Genomic DNA, 24,321 nt, shown 5'->3' with positions numbered 1-24,321 from the left:
GGCGTCTCCTAGGCATCTCCAATGCATGACCTCACAAGACAAGAATGAGTATTAGTAAAAGCATTGGCAAAAAAAGTTCGTTGAATAGTATTTGGCAACGTAAGACTTTTGATGACATGGTCATACTTCGTGTTAAGCTGCATGCTTGACCCACGCCAGGTGAACCAACCATGTGGAAAGTTGGATCAACTCTTATTCTGGACCCTCGGAGTTCAAGCCGATTCAATCACGAGAAAGATCTCTAATGGAACCAATATCAGACCACTTCGTCTTTCTTACCGATTCTGTTTAGCATAGCTATGCAGTCAAACCAGCTCCGTTGAACGTACATGCTACACGACAGGCGTAATCAAATAGAGAAACAGATGCACGCTAATCTTTAGTTGATAAGACATTCTCTATTGCAGCTTATCAGTATCGCTATTAACTGTTCAGTGCTAGGAGCTCACAGATAGCTTTCTATATTTTGATTAGTCGCTGAGGAAAAGCGCAGTTATCAATAATCCGAGCAACTGCTTCCTATGGAAGCATCCTATTGCCACTGATAGTTACGTCTGTCTCGCATGTATGGACATTAAGACATTACTTTCTTTCGTACATACATAGCTGATACAGCGCTCGCCCTCTTACGTTAAACGCTTCACCAACGCGCCGACATCTTACATTGTACTTAGTAATCACTGGTTGCAACGCCAACCAATGATTACCAAGTTATTACCGTGCTAGCATAGTCAGTGGACTGTATATAGCGGTATATAGAAGTATGTTAATTAAAAAGCACAGCAGCATAAACGAGACGTGCACACTATTATAACATATATCGATTGTTTATTTTTGAACGTGAATCCGCGTATCTGCTTGCATTGAGTCCCATGCTTTAGACCATCATTATACGTAACTCACCTCATTGAATGTCCGAAGTTTTCCTTTAACGACGCTTCACTTCTCGCTAATACGGCACCCCTCATACTCGTGGACGTCTTTATCGACAGTTCGTTGTCTGCTTACATCAGCGTCAATGTTAATCAATAATTTATCTAACGTTGAGCAGACGCGACAGTGGTTCAATCGAGTTGGTGCGGACAACAACTCATACTAAATAACTGTAGTTCGTACGGCCATGTTACGGAGTAGAACAGCTTTCAGCAATAACGTTTTTACAACGAGATCAGTTCACGGTACGAAGACTCTGTTTACAGATCGTGTAGCTATAGTTGACGCTGACCCGTAGTGCACCGCACACTAATTTCGATGGAATACAAATGAGTTTCACAAGTGAACCGGAAAACGCTCGGAGTAACGCTTTCTAAGGGCACGTCGCGTTTCGCGTCGCTGGAGAAAAACCACTCGCGTTTCCACCAATTTTCGGTTTCAATTAACTTGTTCTTCTAACGTTTAGGGTGTTTCTCTCGGTGCGTGCTATGTAGTGCTACCAATGCATTCATCATTCGAGATCGGATCGAAGGAACAGTGAACACGTCCGATTACGAAATAAGTAACGTCAAACATAGCAACTGGACGGATCATTTGCTGGTCGATATCTGCTCGATAGCTTGGATAGCGTTAGAACAATGCGCTAGTTAACATACCACTCCACTGTGACTCACTGAAAACGAGTGGCGACGCGAAGAGTCCGAAAAAAATTCTTCAAGGGACATGGCTTGCGGTTACTATACAGCATCACATAGAACTGACCATTGGAACGTGTGTGGCGAGGACGGCTGCAGTGTTCGAAGTACCAGAAGCTGTAGTAATCCTTTCTTAGAGGCGTACTCTGGATCTGGCAGTGAGTCTGTCTATAATAGGTTTGTCGTTTGACGGTTCCGTGACGAGGTCGTACGATCTCGCCAGCTCAGCATTGGCTTTTACTCAGTAGCACCAGTCACCAACAAAGTCTCTAATAGAGGTGGCAACGGTAATCATCACTCGAATATAAATCTATTACACAACGACCGTTTACAAATGACGTGTACCGGTGCTAAATGCACAACTACACAGTAGTCGTAGTAGTTCAATGGCACTTGTGATACAAATAACTGTAGTAATTGTAGTGATAAAGAATAATAGAAATGCGCGATTTGCCACCGCCCCCTTCCAACGGCAGTGGCAGAAGTAACAGTAGCGCCACAGCCGATCGCATCGAACGTTCACGCACACGGTGATGAAGTCTGTTGTCGCTATTGATATCTATATGTTTGTGTGTATTACGAGTTAATATGTCGCCGCACGAGGTGTTTATCTGAGCGTGCGTTCGTGTGTCTGTGTGTGTGAGTGTGTGTGTTTGTGTGTCTGTGTGTGTGTGGCTGTGTGTGTGGCTGTGTGTGTGTGTGTGTGCGAACCTCTCATTTAGAATATAAAACGAACGTTGTATATGGATAGTAGCTTGATAGGATAATGCTGTCTTGTCCTATGGACCCTAGCGGTGTACTTGGTGAAACTATTGCTGGCAGCGTGCCCAGAAATGCACACGTACACAAAAACACACGCACACGACTACGAGAGGGAGGGAGCAAATCACACTCTGTGAAGCAAGATGCAGATTTGTATGAACAAGGAAAAAGGAATGCAATTGGTACAATCGATGTTTGCCGCTACTCCTGATGCTGGACGAATGCTGAGAGCGCTGAACAGGCAACGCCTGCCTGACTGGTCGGCCGACTCTATTCAATGCCGAAGACAAACACCCGCGCAGATCTTCACCTATATGCACACGTATCAGTAACAGCTCATTGGTATTGCTCCGTCTGTTGTTAGTATAGTGCATCCATTGCCGCTGTCGTCATACTTCGTGACGTCGTGTTGCTTGCCACAGTCGCACCGCTGATGGTAGTGAAGACCTAGAACTCTTTGATCGTCTTCAGTATTATAACGATAGCAAGAAGACCAACGTAAAATGTATCGACGAAGCCGAGCGGACAATATGCAGTGACGATTGTCAGTCATACGACCGGCGTGTCATACCCACATTATTCGATTGATTTGGTACACGTTAATTTTAAAGCACACACACACACATAAGTACACAATTAGACAATCACATCTAGGAAAAGCGAAGGCAAACTTAGGATAGACTAGTTGAGGCTTGCTTAACATGGCGAGTGCCATTGAACAAATAAACAGATAGGAATAAATTGTCGGCGATTTTGGCAGAGTTGTAGACCATTGACTTGGTCGCTAACCGGGCGCGTGAAACAAAGATGAAAGTGAGATGGAAATTTTAGGGTTAGTCGCCGGTGGGCCTTTTTGTGTAGTGTTCTGGTCCGACTGACAATTATGGTGACGGTTAACTGATTGCTAGAGTCAGACAATGTAAAGTGAAGGTGGGCGAAGGCGGACGTCTATGTTTGTGCCACTTGGTTTGTTCTCAGTTTCGGTTGTCCGTCTCGATTGTTGAGTTATGCCGACCTTTTGGTTAGGTGAATTCTTACGGTCGATTGTCACGGCTAGCAGTGCTCTTAATAAAATACACGTACTACGTAAATACAAATACATATATGCACTCAATGAGGAGGGTGTCATGACAACGGGATAGGGTTTTTAAGAAGCGGCTTAATACCCAGACCGTAAATAGCATAATGTGAACCTGCCAATGTGGCCAATTTAAACGCAATGGACAGCTAAGCAGGCCAATTTGTAATGGGTATATTAACAACGCGCTAGATTACAGTCAATTCAATGCAAAAAAAAAAAAGAAAATATCGCCAATAACAAATGAATTCGAGACCGACATCGCTAGGTTGCCGCTAGTAGGGCACGATTGTCTCACATAGAATATGTTATTATAAAAAACAACTGGAATCTTTGCTTTGGCTTCCGGATTGTCTGCTGCGTTTAATAATTTTGATCAATTTTCGCACGTCCGAAGGGCACTCGAGACGCTGAGCGCTTGATGTATCCAATCAAGGATATTGATAGGCCAGGAGAGTTTGCCATCTCCCTGGCTGATGACTACGATAAGTTTCAATTGTGCTGATGTCTTTCACATCACCTCACATATAGAGAAGGACACTAACTTAAACTGACGAAACCGCTCGTGTCACGGTTTGCGTGATAGCTGCAACAACTGTTTCTCATACAACATTTGACCGTGGAACTTATCAATACAAAAGTGATCAGTCTAAGGGCACATTAAAATATTCCAAATCTAGTTCTAGCCATATTAAACGAATTACGTGAAAAGATATGAAATTATTATAGAGAACGTACCCGTCATATAATGGTCATGAGCTAGTGCTGCGTGATATCGCGGGTTATACGAAGGCAACTAAACGTTACTTGCCGTATCGAAGATATCGCTCAGGGCCCCGCGCGTTTTTTGTATTCCTGCCAAACATTTGCAAAGTTCTGTACTTTTGCTCCTATCGATCCCTATTTGGCATGCCAGTAACTTTATTTTGTTATACATACTTTCCTCTGATTTTATTCATCACGATCTATCACAGCACGTTGGCCCTACTAGGACGGCGTCTAACTACAACGGTAGTTAGTAGTCGGACAGAGCTCTACGATCGTAAGATGGAAAACGTTCTTACGGTCAATCTTTCACTAGTCTAAACCTAAAATAATCATGCAGATACTTTTTGGTCTAGCAATCTATGGATTTAGATGGATTAAGTAGTCGTTGACTGTCACTGCACCCGAAAAGAGTTCCACAGAAAATTTTGTTTCTATAGAGATAATTTGTTTTCAGCTTAAGAGCCACTAGTGGGGGAAATAGTTCAAATTATGGCAGTGTTAACATAGAGCGGATAATTACAGTAGAGAAATGTCTAGGTCCATTCTATTATTATTTATATTGAAGATGAAATAACGCTTCCGAAATTCGCGGCAAGGGTATGGTTCATATAATATGTGTGGATGCTCCAGTTGATGAATTTTTAATAATGGATTCGCAATAGATGCAATGATCGAAAAAAAAATATATTGACTGCCGAAGCCGAAGCCGAAGTTGACGAAAACATTTTTGCTATTTGGAAGTATTTACCAGACTACATGTGCGCTATTACGTGCGTGGTCGATGAGGTACCGTAATGCAGAACGGAAAATTGTTACATCAAATAATGGAAAGTGTTCTGAAGACCGAAGCAATCGCGTATCTTCTAGTACAAGATCCGAGCTAGATGGTGGATGCATTAAAAGTCTCGATCCAGCTTCTATGAACTTCTGCCGGCTAGCAAAGGTCGTATGTGGCTTGCCATTGTCATAATGGAAGGTGATGGTTTCTTTGTTCACCATCTCTACAGAATTTTTATCACTCGAATGTATTTATATATCGTCTTGGCGAGCTGTCGAGAGGAATCGTCGTTTTGCCAGGCGACAGCAACTCAAAATCACGATTTCTTTCTAATCCCGCCTTCCACCAAAAGAAGGTATCCTTCTATTTTCTGGATTTTTTCTACCTGCACCTAATTATGGTAAGTAATCCACTTTTCACCACCCATGATGAACCGCTTCTGAAATGGGTCGATATCGTTGCGTCTCTGTCGAGTTTTGCAGACGAAAATACGATCGGGTAAGTTCGTTTTGGTCAATCGTGTGACGCTTAAAGCATTGAGGTTTTTTAATTTAAAAAAGTTCGGTGATGCATGCTTAGCCCTTTGGTGATGTCGTGGCTATTTACGTATTGGCTTTACTCCACTTGCTCAATTCTTCAGTTTCTACATAGTTGGTCGGCTACTACAACCAGCCGGAGATTTCCTGAACGAAAGGGATAGGACCATCTTTAGGCCATATTCTAACTACATACAATTTTCGTATGGATTTGGGCAGCAATTATTTCTCTATCGTAATACAATTCTAAAGTTTTTTAAGTTAATTTTTCAAAAGTTCTGCTTTTCCTCAAGCCGCTCTATCATAAGTTGCGCGAGTCTTATGGCCATCAAACAGTTCTGTTACCCCTAGCACTGCCAGATTTCACTCTTTAAACGTCGCTAAGGCCCACTCCACGCGACTTGTCAGTGGCACAATTGAAGTGTGTGGCTTTAAAGAAAAACACGGTCGATACTTTTTCGACAGTTCAGTATCTACATTGAAGCTCCACCCAACAAGGGACAAAAACCCAAGCTTCGTTAGTGTTTTTATGATTTTTGTCGAGTAACAATGAAATTTCCTCACGTTAACGTTAGAGTACAGCATAACTGTAGATAAAAATGCGTAGGTACAGTCAAAATTCTAAAGAACACTGAACATAACAAAGCAGTAATTGTTAATATATATGTATTAACAATTATTGGTATAGAATCAAAGCCAGAGAAGGCACACTGAAGGTTCAGTGCTGTAACATGCCCATGTCAACAGGGTTATATGTAGGTATTAAGACGAGACTCACTTCGTGACTAAATGACTAATAGACTTTTGCATGCCGAAAGCATGGTGTCTATAGTGGCCGTGGCCAGGAGGAGGCTGGATAGATAGATCTGCTTATTGACTGTCGCGAACGAGTTAATAAAAGTGAGGCCATGCGGTTTGCCGCAATGAAGTCGTTTTAACTAAAGTGTGACGTCCCGTTCGTAGATCAATAGTTTACTTCAATTGCACGTCGTTTAAAGTTGACGCTTTGATACTGGATTATCCTTTTGCCTTCAGTATCCTAAGACTTCCCTAATCGTTTGTGTGGGTCGACATTTCGAAAGATTTTCTATTGTAATTTTATTGTTCGCGAGAATGATTCATGCACCCAATGATTTTTTCTCCAAAAAAGTTGTCAGAAGGGCTTTTCCAGTGTCTCACTATTTGTGAGTAAGAAAGCAGTTATAGCAGATGCGTTCTGTATTGCCTGCAAACACCCCCCGCATTATGTAGCAATCATCTTTATCATACTATAAACTTTATGCGGTTATATATAACATATATTATATAAAGCATATATGCCTTGTCAAGGCTGTGGTTATCTCCTTATTATGATACTGGAACTATAAAAAGGCGGAGTGAGATTCTAATTTGGATTCTATTTAATGTGTATGGTGTCTTCAGGTTGCAGTGTGTATCGTCGTAATGGAGCTTGAGAACCTGTCCGGAAGAAAGGTTGTTGAAGCCGGTGGATACTGCGTGGAGACTTTGCTAAAATTTCCTTGTTAACTACCGCGTTAATATCGCTAGTCATGCACGCGTGGTTTTCTCGGAAGGCGCCAAAAATATTTTGGCGCTGGAAAAAGACTTTCCAACTACATTGTTAAACGATCTTCCAACGGGTTGGATAAGTTTCTAACAAAGCTGTTCATGCACCTCTGCTCTGAGCAAATATGGCCTTGTCCCTCCATATCTCGTTTACATTCCCTCTACAGGTTGAACATTCAGTATTACAAATCAAAGCAATTTTGAGGTATATAGAGTCTGCAGGCATTGTATCACGCGTAGAGATTAGGTATAGTAGCTGACCTCTGTGCCAATGAAAGTTTGTCAGGGTGCTTCGAGGAGAATTTGCTACGGTGAGACAGCAATCGCACTACAGAGAAATACATGAAATTTTTATACTCAAGTTAATATGAAGTTCAGAGTTCATCCGACCTGTACAAATAACGCCTATGCATATGTATGCGTCTTCTAAATGAAAACAATGGTTTCAACATTTCCGATACTTCATCGTAAAGTTTGCGATGAACAGATTGTCTTTATTAGGCCGTCGTTGGTTGAGTATTCAAAATTGTGTCACATGAGCTGGTAATTCTTTGAATTGTTTTTTTGAAAATAAAGCAGATGCAAAAAAAACGGAGTCATATTAAACGGTGGTATATGGATAAAGGCCGCTTGTTTTGCCGAATCTTGCTTTGTCTTAATAATATTATCTTTAGCATACATTTTATTAAGACTTCGTTGTGTCAATAAAGTCCTATTCTACTTCCATAGCGTTGAAAATATCCACAGACCTCTCTAAACGAACACAGCGGTGGACCTAACGTATGACAGAGCGCACAGCTTACAAGAAAAGGGCGTATTACTGGCGCCGCTGGCACTGGTTTTCCACCCAAGCACTAGGACTCAATAAATATTATATATATGAATAACGTGATTCTAGGGTATTCTAGAGAGAAAACTCAACTTTTTTTCAGGCATGTTTTTGGTCCATATAATTATCACAACTTAAGTGTTTATCAGTCCTAATATGGAATGGTTTTTAGGCTTTGTAGAAGCATACTTTTATGTTTGTTATTCAATAGATTGTAGTCCTGTCGCACTACAAGGCTGCGAGGGGCCGCAAACCTTGGGAGCGCTAAATAAATTACCTTACCCCTGCGAATGGATGCATTTTATATACGAGGACTTTATTACATGGTCCTGCTTTATCCTAAAATGTATTCTGTGGCACGTAGAATATTATCTTCCATTCGCGGGTTTCCTGCAGCTCGTCCCTGCGAAAAGAATTCATCCGATATATCTTCGCTTTTAGCGTAACATAAATATCCTGTGCCACAGTCAAACGGCGTCGCAACACCAACTGTAAAATCAGACGTATGCCGTTATGTAAGTATCCCCATCAGTATCAGATTAATATGAATTATAAAAACAACATGGCGAGCAGCTGTAAGAACTGGCGTGCGAGTGGATTAAAGCAAATAGGATCAAAGAGTGTTGTTTAAATTATTGTCTATTGACCAAATCGTACCTTAGCCCACGTCTTGTGATGATAGAGTCGGAAGTCTTCATTCGTGGCCAGCTTTCCCTTTGTGTTTTGTCTTCGATCAACAATCTTGTCAACGTTAAACGTAAATTCAGCAAATTCGTCTCGCGCATGAGTCGGTTTTACTGATATTTTCTGGCGCTGGTGCTGTGATGAATCACGCTTCAGGGGTTTATAGGCGAACGTAATAATCTTTGGCGTAAGTCGACAGCCATGATGCTCGCACAATTCAGTCCGGATGCACCGACTGCTTGAAGAAACAGAAATTTAATACGTATTGGCGGTCACAGCTCAGTCTCGTCCTTACACCCTAATAAGGACGCTCTTTCAATTGGGTTTGACAAATGCTAAAATATGCCTCGTTTTCATCGCCTGAGATTTGTATGTCGAGATTGACTGATCCGAATCAATGAATAACTGTTTCAACCTTTCTCAAGAGAACTATGGCATTACACTAAGAACGTCAAGAAACCTGCGAAATCACGACACGTTGGGTTAGCTTGAACAAAATGGGTCAGAAAGCAACCGTTCAACAGCTTTTTGGCCATTCTGAAGCCCTATTTTTTTTTCATCACCAGCCGCAGATTGAGCCGAGCAGATAAAGCAATGCAGACGATTCAATTGTAGTTTATAAAAAAACTGTTATTCAAAGGAGGAGATTAATTGATACCATCACATAGCATATGCGTGAACTAATCTACACGAAAGTTTCCAATAAACATACAATGGCTGCGGAATAGCCATATGTGAATGATTCACAATTCGTTTTTAATTTTTACGTGCGTGAGAACGGGACTGCCAAAAAAAAAGCCAGGTTCATGTATCTAAATCTTTTGCCATCGAACATGTCACACCATAGACAAACAGACCAATTATTAATTGTTAAACATAATACAAAAAGTATGAGACAGAAATACCCTTGAAGAGGCAAAAGAAGTATTAGTAGAATAGGTATAAACGTTTGGAAATGTTTGTCATGGGTTTTATCAATTGGAATTTAAGATCGTCCTGTGTCCTTGAGAGATTAAAAACATGTACGGATATCCAAGCGTCTGATTCAATTCTAGACCCTGGTAGGATCAGAAGTCCGACGCCAGTTTCTCCCAGGCCTTAATGCATCGACTAAACAAATGTATATGGTTAAGGAAATTCAATTTTTAGAGAAAATTTCGCTTGTGCACTGTTTTTGTATAGATACAAGAATTTAACATTATAGATTCAAGATACGAGTTGCCTTTCTGCAAGTAGGATTACTGTAAATGGCTTGCTTTACTATATAGAGTATATAAGACCACTCCATACTATACGGAACTGCCCGACCAGATAAGTTACCTTAGCTTTCTATTAGCGTTGGATTTTATTTTTCTACTTGCATTGTTTTAACAATCAGCTACGTAAGAAAATTTATTGAGAAAGTTGATTAACAAATATGGTACATGAAAGTTGTGTGAAAGCCGGAAACCTCTTTTATTGAATTACTCACGATCGTTTTGCGTCTTTTTTATACATCGATGCTTCAGGACAGGTGAAGTCAACGCATCGGAAGTCACCTTCAATATTGATGCATTTTTCACTGCCTGTGCAATTGTTAGTCCCGGCACGGCATTCGTCAATATCTATGCATGCTGATGGCCCGTTCATCACAAAGCCTAGAAATTTAATAAAAAAAAATGGATAATAATATGGGCATATGTAATTTATAGTATCCTAATTATGCAATCTAGATATATAATCTACACCCATCGGTGTGATAGGAATCCAAGCATTGAAGTTACGGTCGCTCACTTCCAGGTTATTATGTGAAGTTGCGTAAATCACTATTTTATTTAAAGCAAAACGGACTATAAATTTGAACGACGTACTTAACGATTTAATTTTGTTCCTGGATCTGCTTTGATTTCTACGAGCACTATAAATGTTTAGACCTGTGGCCTCCTGATAAATTATATTATAGATATTATAGTATCGATTATATTATAGTAAATAGATATTATAATTATTCGGCTGTATTTCTATATTAACGCCTCTCCATCGGTACAACTGACCCAAACTAGAGCTCAACGAATATCTAGCCTTTTTTTTTCTTTTTAATGTTTCCATGCATTAAATCGCCTACTACAATTTACTTCTTCACTTTTTTCCGCAATTATTATATATCTGATAATAAATGGAATTTCTTAAATATTTGCTTCAGCTATTATAAGATGTTTCTTTAAAAATTATCCAACTGTTATAAAACAGATCGTTCGAACAGAGAGCGGCTTCTTCGAAAAAAAAAAAAGAAATAAAAGGAGTATTATTTTGTCATAAAGGAGGCAACGAAAGAAAAAACACAGTTCTAAAGTATTTTCTGTGCAAATTATCTAGAAAGAAAAACGGATTTTAACGAGTGGAGGTAATCGTGGGGGTGTTAGAGAGAAAAAAGCTCATCTCATTTTTCAAATCGAAGGTAGATAATAGTTTAATGATTAGCTTATTACAAAATAGCCGCAAAATTTTTATAAGGATTTTCTAAGTGTTAACAGTTAATCGAGCTCACGTTACACAGAAAACTAAAAACAAGACGTATTTTCTTACGGCAAAGTCGATGTTTGCTAGGTATAATCATCTGGGCAGTATGTTTCAATCGATGAAAAACGATGGAGGCGTTTATTCAAAAGAACGTTCAGAAAAAGTTGAATAAAACGTTGTTTCTGTTCTAATAGTGAATTGACTGAGGTCGTCACTTACCTGGTGGGCAGGTGCATTCAAACGATCCAATCTTATTGATACAAACGCCTTTACATAAGCCGCGCTCACATTCATTCACGTCTTAAAAGAGAACATGTTTACCAAGTTATTAAGGACAGTTAAAGGGTTAGTCTTATTATAACTGCCCCAAATACAAGGTTTCGTCTTGCTAAATAATTATGTAGATATATATATGAAACAGAAGCCGTTATCTATAAAGTAGATTAACAATAGTAATGTTTTGACTAGAACTAGAATTGATGTGTTTTTATGCATCAAAAGAGGCCAGAAAACGTTGCAATCCATCGTACAATAGTCCGTTAGGCGTATGAGCATTTTTTTCATAACGCCGCTCAGGTAAAAGGCTTCCTATACAGCTGGTTATCTTCACCTGACAGATAATCTTCACTTTGTAAGTACGAGCGAGTTGAGTCAATGTGCGTAACCGTTGCTTGGTTCTACAGACCTATGCATTTTGTTGGGTCGTAGAGATCGGGCTCAAATCCATTGTGACATGTACAACGGTACGTTCCGGGAAGGTTCACGCAAGAATGTTCACATAACGGATTGCCGACCCGGGCGATTTCAAAACATTCATCGATATCTATAAACAAATGCTTCAGAGTTATATATACACTCAAAATAAGATGTTCGACTAAAAGTCACGAACCTTGAATTATGCTTTAAACAAATGAGACTTGACTACTCTGGTCAACTCACAATAAGATTATAACGGTGGGGAACATTGTGTTATGGCTAAGACTATTTAAAAAAACACTGCGATAAATCCTTACGCTACTCAGTCTGTTTACGAGTAAGTAGGCTCTCGCCATAATTTCGCCAAAACCACTAGATACAGCGATAACCAGATAAATCATTTCAGCCATTTTTATGACACTAGAAACAAACAAACGGTTTAATTTACGGTTGAGCATAAAACAATTTCCATTTTAAATCATATTCGCTTTGTGGCTTCATTGACGACAAGCTATAAAAAAAAGTCCTAAATAACAGTATAATTGTCACATACCTTCGCAGTTTTCGCCGTCCGGTCGATATCCAAGAGGGCACTTCGATTTTTCCGAGACGTTCCAGTTTTGCTCCGCTCGAACGCAAATGCCCCTCCAGTCACTAGTAAATCCTTCTTTACAGTGGCAAAGGTAACTACCAAACGTATTATCGCAATCTGCAGTGTGTGGGTCACATGTGTGCAGACCTATAAATTCAGGCAAAAGCTCTCTTAATGTTAATTTTTTCCATACATACATACATACATACATACATACATATATATATAATTAATAGTTGTGTAAATTCACATTTAAAGGAATACCACCAGTTCAACAGCCAGTAAACAGAGTTCATGCAGCGCTTAACTAACGTTTCGTTACCAGTAAAAACGCAATCCGGATTCACCTGAAACGCGGGTCTCCTAAATTTAGTAGTTGCAGCCTTTCTAGGTTAGTTCATAGACACTGACAGCAATTAGAGAAACTCTGTACGAAAAATGCATCGATTTCTAAATTTGTAATTTTTTTTTCCGAAATTAAGTGGAACCTACCAACCTTCTTGACATTCGTCAACATCCTCACAGGTTGTTCCGTTTGCTGAGCGTTTTAGCCCTTCGGGGCACTTAATGCCGGAGTCGCGACTGATAATACGGGTGCAACGATAAGATCCTATGGTATTTATGCACTCCTGGTCGGGAGCACAAGCTGGATATTTTAAAACGCACTCGTTGATATCTTTGCAGCAAAACGAAGAACAGATATATAATTATGGATTCGTGTCATCATGTTAGCCTATATATAAGAATATTCTAGAGGACAAACGCCGATAGAAATGAGCGGATCTGTTCTTAGTCGTCAAAATTCTGTTAGTGAATAAATGTACATTGTAACAAATTTTAAATAAAGTTCCTCATTACTAAAAGTAAACATATAGTTCCTGTAAAAAAAAATATACGATTCATAATAGAACGTTAGCCTTCGCTGACCATCAATAGTTATTCTTAGAAACACCGCATATATTTTCAACGGTTAATTACTCACGCTGAAGAGACGTACTCATTTTTCGGAAGGTCGGAAGTTTTTGGTAATTTCACCATGAAAAAGAGGTTATTTAGGAATGTCTGGAGGTCCGTTTGTTTTCATCTAGTCGACTAGAGTGGGGTAAGAAACCGACAAACACTTTGGAATTGATAGGACGACTAATAGAACCGTATAGTTTTACCGAAACCTGCACGCTCACAGATAAAAAACTATATCGAACGATTACTAGGTACTATTTTCAAAGCACACTAGAATTTAACTCAACCTTTGCAGATGTCAAAACCCCGATCGTGGTAGTAGCCATCCGCACACGTCCTTCGCAGAAGACAAGTTCCATCAGGAGCTGTCACTTTACCAAGGAGTTCGCAGTTTTCGTCAACACAACGAGCGCTTCCTTCAAGATTTTCGCAACGCTGCCCGACTAAACAAATGATATCTCCCGTAAAACATTCATCAATATCTGTGCAATTCAATACAATGAAATAGATACGTGTTGTCAACGAATTCTCGGATAGTTAGCGGCTGCGTCATGAACAGACGAAATACCGTAATTTACGTTAAATGTCAATACAGTGCGGGAAGTTTTGAAATGCATTTACATACCGATGCACGTCCCGTTGTCGTGTGTGTAGCCCTGCCCACAGGTCCTATGGCAGACGAAGCTTCCCGCCATGTTTACGCATCGCGAATGCGGACCGCATGCCTCTCGATGCTCTTTGCACTCATCGATATCTGAAGAGGAATATGGGTAGGGCAAAACAAGCTGCACTAACTCGAATATACCCCAAGCTGTTTGCTATAAGACAATTATTAGTGTTTAGTTGTTTTTATGCTGTAACCTGTTCACTATAACATTACCTTCGCATTCTCCTTTTTTGTTTCTCCAGTAGCCTTTGTTACATGCAGGTTTCGTTCTGCATTCGAAGCCTCCTTCTTTGTTGAAGCAGCTTTCCGTTAATGTGCAGTTGTGAATCTCTAAAGCACACTCGTTAATGTCTGAAAATCAATCACATAAACATTTACTCTGAATTTTTATTTATCTATTGGGCATTACGTAGGAGAAAACATCATAATTTCAATACCTGCGACAAATATATCTAACGCGTAACGCCGGTTGGCAAAAAGCAGCTTAGCAGTGACTCGTCATCTCCGACCTGGAACACCTACCTTCTCAATTCAGACTGGAGAAACCAAGCGGGTGTTACCTAAGAGGTAGCTTCATTGTGTTTTAGTTGGTTGCACAGTACTGTATGAAGACACCTTCATTCACGGAAAGGAGCTCATTCTTTATTAGAACTTACGCTCTTAGCTAACGCCTCGCACGCGGCACGAATATCAGGGCAGTCCGACTGCTTCGGAGTGGTTTGACGCAGTCTTAGAAAATAGCCTAAAATGGTTAGATTGGATAATTCTGAAAACTATATATAAATTCGTATCGGTCTGTGACCTTTGAATGAGGGGCAAATGAAATTTTGCGCTGGCTATACAAAGTTGAACGGCAATAACCTTCGCATGTCTCGCTGCCTTGTCTGTCATATCCATGTTTGCAAGCCGGCAATTGCTTGGCCGCGCATCGGAAGGATCCTTCCTGGTTGATACATGTCTCCAATACGGTGCAGTTATGTGTACCTTCCATACATTCGTCGATATCTAAAATTATGGGCGAATACTACAGATTATTCAACGGAACCTAATGTCAGCATAATTTTTATGATACAATTCGTGGCGTAGAATTAATCAGATGGATGTTCTTTTGCACCTACCATTGCACTCGACCGTAACTGGGTCCACCTTGTAACCTCTATGACAGTGACTGACACAGACGTATTGACCTCCACGATCTACGCATTCTTCTTCAGTCGAGCAATCGTGCACACTCGAACATTGGTCCACGTCTGATATCATTAATATCAGAAAAATATGTGGGTATGGAAAAGGCGAGCGAATATAAGACCAGGTCGTTAGGTGTTGCTTCAAAGCGAAAGACAAATAAATCGGCAATTTAATTATATCAACGTGCAGCGAGCCATATGTAGCTTACTAACCCGCATTCATTCAGGATTCCTAAGGTCCACATATAGTATATATATATATTTGTTGGAGAGCCTCAAATTTGGTCCATTATACATGACTATGGCCTTCTTCCAAAAAAGAGTCGTAATTTTACAGCAAACGTAATACGTTATAAGCCGGAGCGTATTTTTTGAAAAGACTTACCAATACAACCCTGATCTATATGAAATCTGTAGCCAGGCTCGCAATCCGTCCATGACTTATTGCGGCAGTAATAGTTGCCGAGAGTGTTCATGCAAACCTCATTTGGGGAACATATGTGTTCCCCACTGACGCACTCATCTCGATCTGCGGTATGTTAAATGGCAAAGCAGGGCATGTTGTGGGGGTGGGGGGAGGGGAGGGGAGGGGAGGGGAGGGGAGGGGAGAGGGTGAAGCAATTTTTGAAAAAACGTTTCATTGACACGAATTGCTTATATGTGAGTATTCGCATTGATGAACTTGGGCCAGCGGCACCCGCAGAAGAAATGTGCCGATAATAACTGAAAAGGTGGCTAATGCTACGAGTTTAAGCGGGAATAATTTGCTGCATCATGACTTTTAAACATAACTGAATTAAAAGAAAGGTATGTTTTTAGAGTAAGCCGTACAGTCGTACGTCGTCTAAGGCCTCTTCGGCCAACAAGTGCCCTATCGGTAAACTTGCCTACTAGAGCTCTAGTATTTTTATTCGATACCTATCAAACATGGATTACTAATCAATAGTCACTCAGCTAGCAGGATTGAATGCAAACCTATACAGTCTTTGACGTGCCGACTATAAAAGAATCCTGTTGGGCAGTCAGGAATCACCTCGATCTTCTGGAGCTCGAAAACGTTTGATGAACACTCGTATCCTCCAGGTAGATTAAGGCATATCGTACCGCGAGGGCAGGAATACTTCCCCAAGAAGCATTCGTCGATGTCTAAGATAGGATCACACCCAAAAAGTACTGATCGATGATTAAGACTATAAGCTATAATAATGTACATTTGTACTTGCGAAGCGAAGAGATGTGCGACATAATAAAAAAATATATATATGTTCTGTTACAGTTGCGCAAGTAGATAAAAATAACTTAATTATAGTGATAATAACATAATATATTTTTTAGCTGATTGGGCCAGCATATAGTTAAATAAATCATTGTAGATAATAACGCTTTCAAGATGTATAACAAAGAGACTTTGGGGGTAGCCTTTTATAAATGTATATATATATATATTGATTAAATTATTCAATTGGAATAAAGATTGCAAGTTACTGTTTCAGACGGTAATAATTTAACCTTAAAAACAACCTCTAATATAGCTAAAGGTTACAGAAGTTGTAATGCTGGTGGCATCAAAACAATTTTACTGATTCGAGAATCATTCGGGACTAAAGTGCCAAAGCTCAGACGTCGTTTTTGCAAACTCACTAAGTAAAAACATTTAATAATTTTAAACGGCACACCACTCGTGCTGTTGTTCGGGTTCGTTTGGTCGCTACGATTGGGATCGTACCGTTCTGCGTAACCTTCTTACTGTCCGTGCAAACTCTGGCGTATAGCGTCAGAGTAGAGTGGCTAGAATATTGAAGTAACTTTCATTTACCTTCGCATGCCAAAAGCGTCCTATTGAAGTGGTAACCTTGGTTGCACATTAACGGAAAAGGACCCGGTAAACTCGATAATCGTCGTTGCTGTAAACTGAGGCTTCTCCAGGTCGCCGTTGAAGCGGAATGAGTTGTCTGCTGTTTGCAGCACGCTTGAAACGTCCTATTCAAAATGGGTTCTCCTTCCAACCAGGGCGCCGAGCATGTCTCGGACACAAGTCCTTCTCGACAAGCTGTACAGCATTCCTAAAATACATGCAGTACGAGCTTGATATGTTTTCTCAATAGGCCCACATTTCCTATAAAAAATTATGTTATGAAATTTAAAAGCATCATACAGAAACTTTTGCGTTTAGTTAAATTTGCTGCTAATGTACAGAGTACAAATGGAGGCGCATTTCCGCCTTTTTTTTTATTACTAGACTAGACTGAAGTGGTATTCTAAGGGACAGAAATAAGAGACAGACCTTTTCATGCAGAGCAAATTGTTTCCGTATAAGCGAGGTACTTTATATATATAATTTTTCTCTAGTTACCTGAATTATATGATAAATGGTACCCCATTATATCCATATACTATAAGTCGTAATCTAGATTCTATTTGTAAGACATCATTCGATGATACCATCGAACCAAATGTTTTAAACGATCATATCTCGTGTATTTTTTCAATGAATGACTCATATACGCGAGGCAAGTGTGTCAAGAACACAGTCACTGGCAATAGAATTTCTAACGTTTCAATGAGGTTCTGGTTGTTTTTCTACGATGTTGGATTCTCCAATGATGACATTTGTCTGCATCGTTTCGTGCGTGAAGATGAAGTAAACAAGTGTTTATACGGCAGTCGCTTTCAGCTACCGCTCGTACGTGACAATGCATTTAATTGAATTTACATGAAACAAGCGGACGAACCGTTGGAACGGGACACTACAACGAATAGCTATGGCTTGTTCGAGCTAGATATACGCGAACACCTTCCATGACATATTACCCTATGCCTAGCTGAAGCCTGATTCAGGTATATAGCGTCTTGATTTTTTCCATCGGAATAATTCAACGATCATTTTACCAGGTGGAAACACCATTGCGTACTAGCAGGGCATACGATTGATCCTATTAAGCAATCCTGCATTACACCTGTCATCTTAGTAACGAATTGCTATAAACGCACTCTGAAAAAGCTAATGCCGAGGCGGAGTATCTATAAATCTATCAGTACGAAAATCTATAGTTTGTGTCGCTAACTAAAAGTTCTTAACTTTGTAACGTTTAGTGGTGGAATAAGGAAACCCGAACCGGCTGGTCCTAAATAAAGGCTTGCTCTGTGTGGCTTAACTGCATACGACAAATCATTAATGCATGTAAAGCGAATTTCGAGGACTCAGGTACGCAACTGATCCCTATTTTCGGGAAAATAATGTTACGATTTGTAGGTATATACGGTACTGTACTGTATATACAAGTCATGGAAATTTTCGTCCACTTTTCGTGAGAAAAAATCGAAATTAGAACGGATTACTTAAAAAAAAATAATGACAACTCGAATGGAATAAAGCAAATAATTAAATTGTCGCGTAAATATTAATCCACTATGATGACGGCTATGTTAACTACGTACTACCGTGAGGATGCCTGTCGTTGGTCATCTTCAATGTATTAGAAATTGTTGTACGGCCGTTGTCCAGGTATTCGCTTTTGAAGATCCTGGTTGACGGCCTCTTCGCATTGATCGATGGCCTATCGTGAATTTAAGTGCAGGAAGTGCAAACTTACGTTTGCAAAGCCACTAACCCTTTTTTCAGTAACAGAATTAAGTTAGACTATGTTTTTGGTCACAAGATGGACATTGGACGAAATTATATTATTTATCAGAAGTCGCAGTTCGAACTGCGCAACACCCACTGCTATTATTATTAGGACCCAATATAAAATAAGGAAGACAAACAGGTGAACTTAATATGGCGTCTTTTGTAAATGTTTGTGCATTTCTCTTGTATAAAGTGTATTTCGTTACTGTTTATTGCACAGATCCAGTTCAAATTATTACAAACCGCCTGATTTCATGTTTCCGATGTCAAATCGAGCTTTTTGAATGATCTCCATGTTTTTTTACAAGCAGCAAATGGTCTAACTACATCGGCAAGATCCATACCTACAGCCATAGTCAAAAATGGCTAAAAGCAAGCCGACTGGACCTCAGCTGTGATCGTATGATCGTTGCAGCTAGCATTAGTTACCGGTTTTTGTTTTAATTAGTTTCACTATAGTAGTAGATACTTCTACAGTTTACAAAGATCATTATCGGATAGTGTTTGCGCGCTAATTAAGCATTATATGCTCAACTTATTGGCATAAAGTTCAAAAAAATAGTAGACACAAAGAAGGAACAGTAGACGAAAGACACAAGTCCAAGCAATAAAAGTTCCGGCTTTATATGGCGGCACGAAGTTCCACACAGGTTTTTTTTTACATATTTGGTCCGTTCTTTCAAAACATTTCCTTGGTATAACCGGTTCGACCCAAATACTCCAACAGACCAATCATATTCTGTAATGATTTTTGCCTCATTCAGCAATTCAGAGTGGGTGCTGTTGATTTGTCTGTGGTAACACACTCAAACCAACCATGAACATATGGCGAAATCTTGACTGATATTCGTGCTTAAACTGAAGGAATAACCATCCCATGGACACTGCTCCCATTTAAAGTATTTATTTAAAAGCACACATATTGTGTAAGCTTGACTTGTATTTTTGTCAGTGTATATAATTGTTTCCAGATAGAAAAATTCTGTTTTGTGTCTTCTGACCTCGGCCTTGGCATGGATGAGCTCTTCGCAGGGTTTCCCTGAACGAGCGTGTTCACGTCCTTTTTGGCAATTTTGCTCGTTGATTTTTCTACGGCAGCAACGACTGAAATAACCGAGGCACTCCTTCGACTCGTCGAAGGAAAACTCTTTTTGTCGTAGATTTGCAGCAATCCGTTTGCATCCGCCAGTAGTTTGCGCTAGAAACTCACCGAATAGACAGCAGCTGTCTGAAAATGAAGTAAATTAAAACAAGCAATTATGAATCTATATTTAGTAAAGGTGGTGACTATGAGCTTGCGCTAGTTTCGTTCGTTTTCTGTTAACGACGTAGCCCTAGTCTCACTCACAAGCAGCTTGTTACCCTATAAAATCATAAAAACAAGGGTCACAACCGTCGATACGAAGTATGTGAGCGTGTTCATATATTGCCTTATCATGACTACCTAATGAATGCTAGTAGGTCAATTAAGGGCTTCGAAAGCTTAGTTTTCTGGCCAGCAAAACACGCAGTGACCTTTTGGGCATTGACTCGTTCTGCAGACACGTTTTCACAGCTCTTAAAGAGAGTCCTCATGTTACATTAAGCTATCGGTAATGTTATTGGCGGTTTAGACTCACCCTCAATATTGATGCTTACCTACAAAGGTAAATCCGTATGATATCTGCCACTCTCTATGATTTTTTTTCTCTTATCAATGAAGAAATTCGTTAGCACATTAACACATTAAAAAAATAGAACCATGTGTTGTTACTGATTGACACTTGTCCTTGGATAGATCGCAGAAAAGACCGATGCTGTTATAAAAGACATTATCTCTCTCCTATGAGCCGAATTTGGCAGCTGCCTCATTATTATACCTTTCTGCATAAGAGACGCGGACCGCATCAAGCAACAAATCACTTTTTCTCTCATGACGAAGAGGTTGCATGAGACTGTGCTGCAAAGGCAAGGGCCTTTTCGACCCCTTGGGCCAATGAATAGAGCTACCGAAACACAACAATGCCACTTCAAGAATGACCATTGTTATGATTTCAGCGTTTGACGCCAGATCACCAGGCCGCTTGATTCCGGGTAAGGTTAGACCCGTTTGTATTTGTTTCCGGAGGAAGTAACGCTGATGCCACCGCAGTGCAGCCAGTTGAATGTTTGGGGCCTCCGATAAATCGTAGTAACTGCGTTCAGGGGCATTTCCTATTCTATGAATGCGTCGACGCACGTCACTCGTTCAAAGAATAGAAAACAATGTCTACACATTGCTTCTCTACTGGCACAGTGTATAAAGCATGAGTAGAGATCGCGCCGTGTCGAGTAACTCAGTTCAGCAAAAGAAAATAGAGAGATTATTCATAAGTGGACCATCTTGCGTGACCTTGGGGACATTTAGCTGCGGAACAACTGGATAAGGTCTTTACGTGAAATAAACGAACGAAGCGCTACGCATTACGTGATCCATGGTCAGAACGGTGGCCTTAATCGTGATCAAGTGCTGGTGGATCTTAAGGGCGCATACACACTTTCAAACAACACATATGTCAAGATGACCACTCACGCTTGATATAACACTTATTTAAGTCAGCGCCGCCTGATAAACGCATGACGGTACGAATCGCTCTGACATTTGCCTAATGGTGATGATTTCAGTGCGGTCAATCTCATTTAGGTTATACTAAAGCATGCCCCTCCGTAACAAGTCATTTTTTGGCCAAAATTTTCCACGTTAAACTGAATACTTTTCCTATCTTAATGAAATGAAACGTAACGAAACGAATGGATTGTGATTTAGTTCGCTTTACATAGAAAATGTCGGTCGTCAATGATTGTATCGCCGTGCATCGGCTATACTAGCATCTCCGAAGCCAAGGCGTTTTTAAATTGGCTTGTTGCAAGAGAGCAAGAAGAGCAGTGAAGACTGTAAGTGGACCTGAACTGGATGTATATTATCTTCCCTGTCCGTAGACGAATAAAGAAATCTCCATAGAGAGAGATTTGATGAACAATAGCACTCTGCAAACATGCTGTACCTCGAACGAGCTTCTAAACTCCTAACAAAATTTATAATAGACTGGAAAACAAATAGGTTTGCCAACCTATATTTCGATTAGGCTAGGCCTAATTTTATTGGCCTGGCCAAAACGTTATAGCATTCACCTGAACGGGTTTCATATACGCGCCAACTTGGGCGTCGATTATACTTTCCCCTATGTATTTCACTTGGAGCATTGTTAGTTCCATCAAGCATCAACGGTACATGACTTTTTATCTAGACAGACTCAGCCATTTAGTAATTGGTCATGAACGTGCTAATAAAATTCAAGCTCTAGTGCTGAGTGAGTGCTTCGAATCAGGCAGAGTACGTTTTTCGAGGTGGTGTAACGGTCGCGTCATTGCGTATCGATCTGATAGCCCGAGTTTGGATCCATGCGTAACGGAACAGTCTTTATGAGCCATTTACTATGTAAACACGAGCCGAGGTAAAAGCGAAGGTTTTTCAAAAGGTAACTCTGACGTTTACATTCGCCAGTAGCATTCTGAACTTCAATCGAACTAAGACCAGTGGAGATGACCAGTAAACGCTAAGCTTAGTTATCTCATAGGGCTTGAATCGGATGATTAGTCTCGGATGCTGATGTACGCGCACCAGCCGCTGCCTAAGTCGGTAATTGTTTCTTAACTAATATAATAACTTTAAATACAGGAGAGGCAGTGAATTTCAATGTGAATAGTCAGAATTTTCAAGGCCAAAAACCGGTAAGCAAGGGGTAAAATTAAGGGAATTGTCAAAAACTTGTTAAGCGCCCAAAAAGATCTTCGGCGAAGGAGAAGTATCCAGAAGAAGCTGCAAAAGTACAAGTATAACAGCGCTTGTTCTACGGAATCTGTATATAAATCTTTATCTTTATAGTATAAACTATAAACGCATATTACAAGCAGCTCATATCGTTTGCTAACACACGATAAAGTTTATTCGCTAGCCCCTTTTATCCTATGCGATGACTAACTCAATACGTTTCTACCAATCGTATAGAGAAATCTACGTAACTTACTATTTTCGTCCATATTGTAGCTGGATCATTTCAGCACTGAACAGTCGAATGTTCTCTAGAGCAAAAATAGATGCAACCTTACGCAAACCTTAGATGTCGAGATTTTATTTGATCGATTTCGAAATTCACTAAAGTTGCTTTATATATATATATATATATATATATATATATATATAGACCAACTTTAGTGGCTTAATAAATACTAACGAACATAGGATAGCATAAATACTTAGTAACTGGCCATGTACGGAGGCTAAATTGCAATGATTACGGATGCGGCCTAATCGTGATAGTGAAAGAAAATGAAAAACAATTTAAAAAAGTGTATGCAGTATCTAGTATCTGTCCCTTATCTACCATTTGATGAAGTTGTACGGTCAACTCGAAGTGAGCACACGAGAAGCACAAGGGTCCAGCCGGACGTCATTGGCGATCGGCGCCAAACGTTTGATAGCTCACTCATCCTTTCAACGGTACCCAGCTGTGATTGTTAGTAGGCACAGTTGTTCTTAGTAGCAAGAAACTGTTAATTAGCGCACATAAATACACGTGATCGATTAGACAAAACCTCTTGGAGTGGGCCGCGTCGTTTACTTCGCTGTGGCCGTTTTACTGTGCTGTTATTCGTTGGGCCTTGGACGCACTGCAGTATTGTCGTTATTGCTAGACGAACGGCACTCAAGCGTATTGCACGCCGCTGACGCGCCGAACTGCTTTCGGCAACCGCCAAGACATTACGCGGACGATCACTGTAACGGAACGAAATAATTTGGGCTTTCAATAGCAAAATGATGGAGAGGACACTCGATCGTATGGTAGCATTGGCCGCTGCCTAATCACTAAACAAAGAAAACTATTGGAGAGAGAGAAATAAGTACGACTCTGCCACCCTTGCCTAGCAAACTCTGCCGCTGGGTATAGGGCTGATGCACTTTCCGACGTAGGCACGTTCCGGGTCGGAGAAGACCAGGCTAAAGAATACATGTACCCGGGATGAGGGGAAAACTACGATGCCCGAAACGTTCGTTCAGATAGGTGTTTATAGAAGTTTTTCATGTTAATCTTAAGTAATCATAATTGATCAATATAGCCTAGATCCTGCACAGTTCAAGCAAGGCCTGGTGACCCAGTAACGCTGGACTGACATCAATCGGCCCACGTTGATGCTAGACTCGATCCTGACAGTCGAGAAAAGTAGATAATTTGAAAGTTCGGTTCATTTTTTAAATCTTGGGTGATTTTCGGTTGTCACTCTCACTATATCTAGCAACGGTGAATATATACGATGTAACGTACATTCGGTGGCAGATCACGCCCGCAGTTGAATGTTCACTATCTGCATGACGACAACAGTTCGAGATCAACAGGTCCACTGAATAGGCACATTTCGGGTGTGCGGTGAGAGGGAAGGGCGCGT

General features: G+C 40.3%; 3 protein-coding genes across 8 annotated transcripts in view; 1 reads left to right on the top strand and 2 right to left on the bottom strand.

Moving 5' to 3' along the window:
• Window positions 1–1,040, bottom strand: part of LOC111248362 (delta(3,5)-Delta(2,4)-dienoyl-CoA isomerase, mitochondrial) — a 22,907-nt gene extending 21,867 nt beyond the window's left edge. Inside the window, exon 1 of the mRNA XM_086984994.1 lies at window positions 904–1,040. The gene's annotated coding sequence lies outside the window, so the exon portion shown is untranslated. The remainder of the gene's footprint in view (window positions 1–903) is intronic.
• The window catches only part of Aprt (adenine phosphoribosyltransferase), a 25,393-nt gene extending 16,021 nt beyond the window's left edge, over window positions 1–9,372 (top strand). Inside the window, exon 4 of the mRNA XM_022800569.2 lies at window positions 6,973–9,372. Coding sequence (XP_022656304.1) covers window positions 6,973–7,077 — 105 coding nt within the window. The 3' untranslated portion in view covers window positions 7,078–9,372. The remainder of the gene's footprint in view (window positions 1–6,972) is intronic.
• Window positions 7,560–24,321, bottom strand: LOC111248361 (uncharacterized). 6 transcript variants are annotated; one of them, XM_022800563.2, is made up of 18 exons: window positions 24,201–24,321; window positions 23,262–23,653; window positions 19,860–20,086; window positions 17,047–17,293; window positions 16,206–16,376; window positions 15,616–15,759; window positions 15,162–15,293; window positions 14,905–15,048; window positions 14,257–14,394; window positions 14,002–14,130; window positions 13,664–13,858; window positions 12,913–13,092; window positions 12,378–12,563; window positions 11,814–11,951; window positions 11,348–11,428; window positions 10,101–10,266; window positions 8,603–8,864; window positions 7,560–8,434 (listed from the first exon to the last, which is right to left on the bottom strand). In XM_022800563.2, exons 2-18 carry the CDS (start codon window positions 23,365–23,367, stop codon window positions 8,285–8,287), a joined length of 2,796 nt encoding a protein of 931 aa, XP_022656298.1. In that variant the 5' UTR covers window positions 23,368–23,653; window positions 24,201–24,321; the 3' UTR covers window positions 7,560–8,284. The 6 variants fall into 6 exon arrangements, with proteins under 6 accessions (XP_022656298.1, XP_022656299.1, XP_086841117.1 ...); XM_022800564.2 differs by having other exon boundaries at window positions 13,664–13,819; XM_086984991.1 differs by lacking the exon at window positions 24,201–24,321 and adding an exon at window positions 24,050–24,178.

Source organism: Varroa destructor, unplaced genomic scaffold (genome assembly GCF_002443255.2).
Source record: "Varroa destructor unplaced genomic scaffold, Vdes_3.0 BEIS01000003.1, whole genome shotgun sequence".
Taxonomy (NCBI): Eukaryota; Metazoa; Arthropoda; class Arachnida; order Mesostigmata; family Varroidae; genus Varroa; species Varroa destructor.
Note: the sequence above shows the minus strand (reverse complement) of the source record. Positions and strands in the feature narration are given on the sequence as shown.

Coding starts and splice junctions, on each gene's coding strand:
- LOC111248361 (XM_022800563.2), bottom strand. CDS start 23,367: ATGAGTGAGCTATCAAACGTTTGGCGCCGATCGCCAATGACGTCCGGC. Junction 15,760..16,205: donor GCACGTCAAAGACTGTATAG/GTTTGCATTCAA, acceptor AACATACCGCAG/ATCGAGATGAGTGCGTCAGT. Junction 11,952..12,377: donor GGACGGCGAAAACTGCGAAG/GTATGTGACAAT, acceptor ATTTGTTTATAG/ATATCGATGAATGTTTTGAA.